Source organism: Zerene cesonia, chromosome 23, assembly GCF_012273895.1.
Source record: "Zerene cesonia ecotype Mississippi chromosome 23, Zerene_cesonia_1.1, whole genome shotgun sequence".
NCBI lineage: Eukaryota > Metazoa > Arthropoda > Insecta > Lepidoptera > Pieridae > Zerene > Zerene cesonia.
The window spans coordinates 2,897,477-2,900,211 of NC_052124.1; the positions used below are offsets into that span (position 1 = coordinate 2,897,477).

At 44.3% G+C, this 2,735-nt stretch overlaps 2 protein-coding genes across 2 annotated transcripts in view; one reads left to right on the top strand and one right to left on the bottom strand.

The window, feature by feature from the left end:
* The window catches only part of LOC119836175 (ubiquitin carboxyl-terminal hydrolase 32-like), a 16,605-nt gene extending 15,344 nt beyond the window's left edge, over window positions 1-1,261 (top strand). Inside the window, exons 9-12 of the mRNA XM_038361432.1 lie at window positions 30-321; window positions 404-518; window positions 685-875; window positions 1,107-1,261. Of these exons, the coding sequence (XP_038217360.1) occupies window positions 30-321; window positions 404-518; window positions 685-875; window positions 1,107-1,261 (753 nt within the window). The remainder of the gene's footprint in view (window positions 1-29; window positions 322-403; window positions 519-684; window positions 876-1,106) is intronic.
* A 1,357-nt stretch (window positions 1,262-2,618) lies between these two features.
* The window catches only part of LOC119836176 (ubiquitin carboxyl-terminal hydrolase 32-like), a 4,556-nt gene continuing 4,439 nt past the window's right edge, over window positions 2,619-2,735 (bottom strand). The window contains exon 8 of the mRNA XM_038361433.1: window positions 2,619-2,673. Within this exon, the coding sequence (XP_038217361.1) occupies window positions 2,619-2,673 (55 nt within the window). The remainder of the gene's footprint in view (window positions 2,674-2,735) is intronic.

Below are 2,735 nucleotides of genomic sequence, written 5' to 3' on the forward strand. Positions count from 1 at the left end.
TGATTTATCGTAATTTTGTCCTGTATGAGAGTTCCGTCCGCAGCGCGGAGAGCGCGGGCGCAGAGGGCGCCGGGAGCGAGGGCGCGGCGGAGGGCGCGGGCGAGGGCGCGGGGGCGCGGCGCCCCGACTCGCAGCTGGCGGCGGAGGCGTGGGCGCAGTACGCGGCGCGCAACGCGTCCATCATGACGGAGCTGTTCTACGGGCAGCTCAAGTCGCGCGTGCGCTGCTCCGTGTGCGGCCACGAGTCGCTGCGCTTCGACACCTTCAACATGCTCAGCCTGCCGCTGCCCATGGAGGCCTTCGTGCGCGCGGAGGTCAAAGGCACGTCATTTTATAGAAGGAGACATAAAACGGCCGTCTCGGCGAATGGCGCGTTTCGATGATTCGGTTCCTTTTGTTACAGTGATTCTCTTGGACGGCTCGGTGCCGGTGAAGTACGGGCTGAGGGTGAACTCTGAAGGCACATACTACGATCTCAAGAAGTCTCTCTCCGAACTTTGCGGACTCTCGCCCGATGCGTAAGTTTTCGATACAAGCTTGCTGATATTGATTTTATCTCATTTTTTTACAAACATCAGTTACAATGGATGAGAATCTGTTGAATCTGTTGCTGTTGCATAAAAACTGTGTTGTTTTTAATCCGCAACTAACTAGATGTAGGTAATGTGAATGCAATGTGTGCAGCATGCTGCTGGCGCTGGTGTCGGACAGCCGCGTGTCGGCGCTGCTGCAGGACGGCGCCAAGGTGGCCGCGGCGACGGCGTGCGACCTGCTCGCCTACCAGGTGCCGCCCGCCGCGCGCGCGCCGCTCCTGCCGCACGCGCCGCACGCGCCGCACGAGCCGCGCGCGCCGCACGAGCAGCTCGCTGCCGACGGTCAGTGGACATATGCGCAATATGACATCCCTTCACATCAGCATTACGACATTACGACACGCCACGTCGCATCAACTTAAAATGGTGGTCTATACGCCAATATACAGAAGAAAAATTATATTAAAACAGCGAATAACGAAATGTGAAAACCAGTCGCTGACTACCATTATCAAACGCATTTTGTAAGAAAAAGGAGATATTTAGTTAATGATATAAATGTATGTTGTGCAGAGTGCGACGGGCGGGCGGAGAGCGCGGAGGTGAGTGTGGGCGCGCCGCCCTCCAGTCTCTGCATGCCCGCACTCTTCTGCTTTAAGGTTAGCCCCCTCCCCCACGCCCACGCCCCACGCCCCACCATTCCCCTCGCTCCCGTCGTAGAACATTAGCAGTAGAAACAAATATATTAGACGTAAATGTTAGTTAGACATATCTATAACCATAAAATTTATTTTCTATATTTGGTCTTTCGAAACGGGCATCGATTAAGATGCCCTTTGTATAAGGCATAATATTTATTGTAGAAATGTAAATGAACAATTAATAAAGACGACTTATATATCTACAGCAGAATTGAAATAATTTGTAGACGTGATATTTTTCAGAACATATTTCTAGCACAATATATAACAGTAAAGGAGACTATACATCGGTGCTGGTAATACAAAGTTCCGTAGTTTGCACGCGTGTAAGGCTAGAGGAAATGTTGTACATAGTAGATAATTGTAGAGAAAAGAACAATGTAAATTTACGTGTTCGACTCTGTGTGGACCTAAAATTTACAGCATGAATTGAAGAAATCGTGTGTTTTGTGTATCAGACACAATAATTTGGATGACATGTGGTCTGGGAGGCATGTTAGTTTACATTTTTCTAATATTGCTTTTCTTTTTGCCGAATAGAAAGCAATATCTCAGTATGTCGGTATGGGTACTCTTATATCCCGATGTAAATACACAACTCCACAGTACGGACTTTTCATGTAAATATAAACAAAAATAAAAAGTACTTACAAAGACTTGGGCGGCTCCGCTTTTTGAATTAAATAGCAGAGTAATTTGATGAATTGTAGATAATTGTACGCGTGGTGACTTCGATCAGTGTTAAACAACTTTTCGTGTACGGAGCTGGGAAAAACGATTCGTTTATTATTTTTTCTTCTATTTTCCTTGCTAAATAATATTGGTAAATTTTATTGGTTTGATAAGTTTTAACCAAGGATTTAAGAATCGCAATTAGAAGTAAATATCAATAGTCACAGTCTATGGTCTAAATTGTCAAGTGTACTTTATGGTGATTCTGTCCCTTTTTGTTCGATACATCTACTTGGCTTTTCTCGGCATGTGTGTGCGTTGTTATATAAAATATAAAGTTTATATTTATATTGTAAACTATAATTTATTGATGTAATTACTTACTAAAGAATTATTATAAATGTATAAAGTACGCGACGCAGATGCCAAGTTCATGTATCGATTCTGTTTGGTAAAGCTAATACTTATCCGTAGTGTAATTGTAAAACCGGAATTGTCTTTGCATTCTCACGTAGATGTGTCTCAAGTTGCCGCATAGATCACTCGTAACAGTTTACTAAGCAGCACGATTCCGTAGCTCGTTTGTACGCTGTGTTTCAGTATTCCACTTTAAGTGACATAATATTCTGAGTTCAACTGTTTTATGACTTTTCGATGTTAGATGTTTTGAATTGATATAAATTGATTTAATTAGTTTCCATTATTTTGTTGCTCATTTTCTTATTCGGACGCAGATTCGTGTAATGCAAGTCGCGACGCACCTGACTCTGGAAAAGGTAGAAATGAAGCGCATATGATTTCAGAGGTCGAGATCGGAAATTCTTATGTC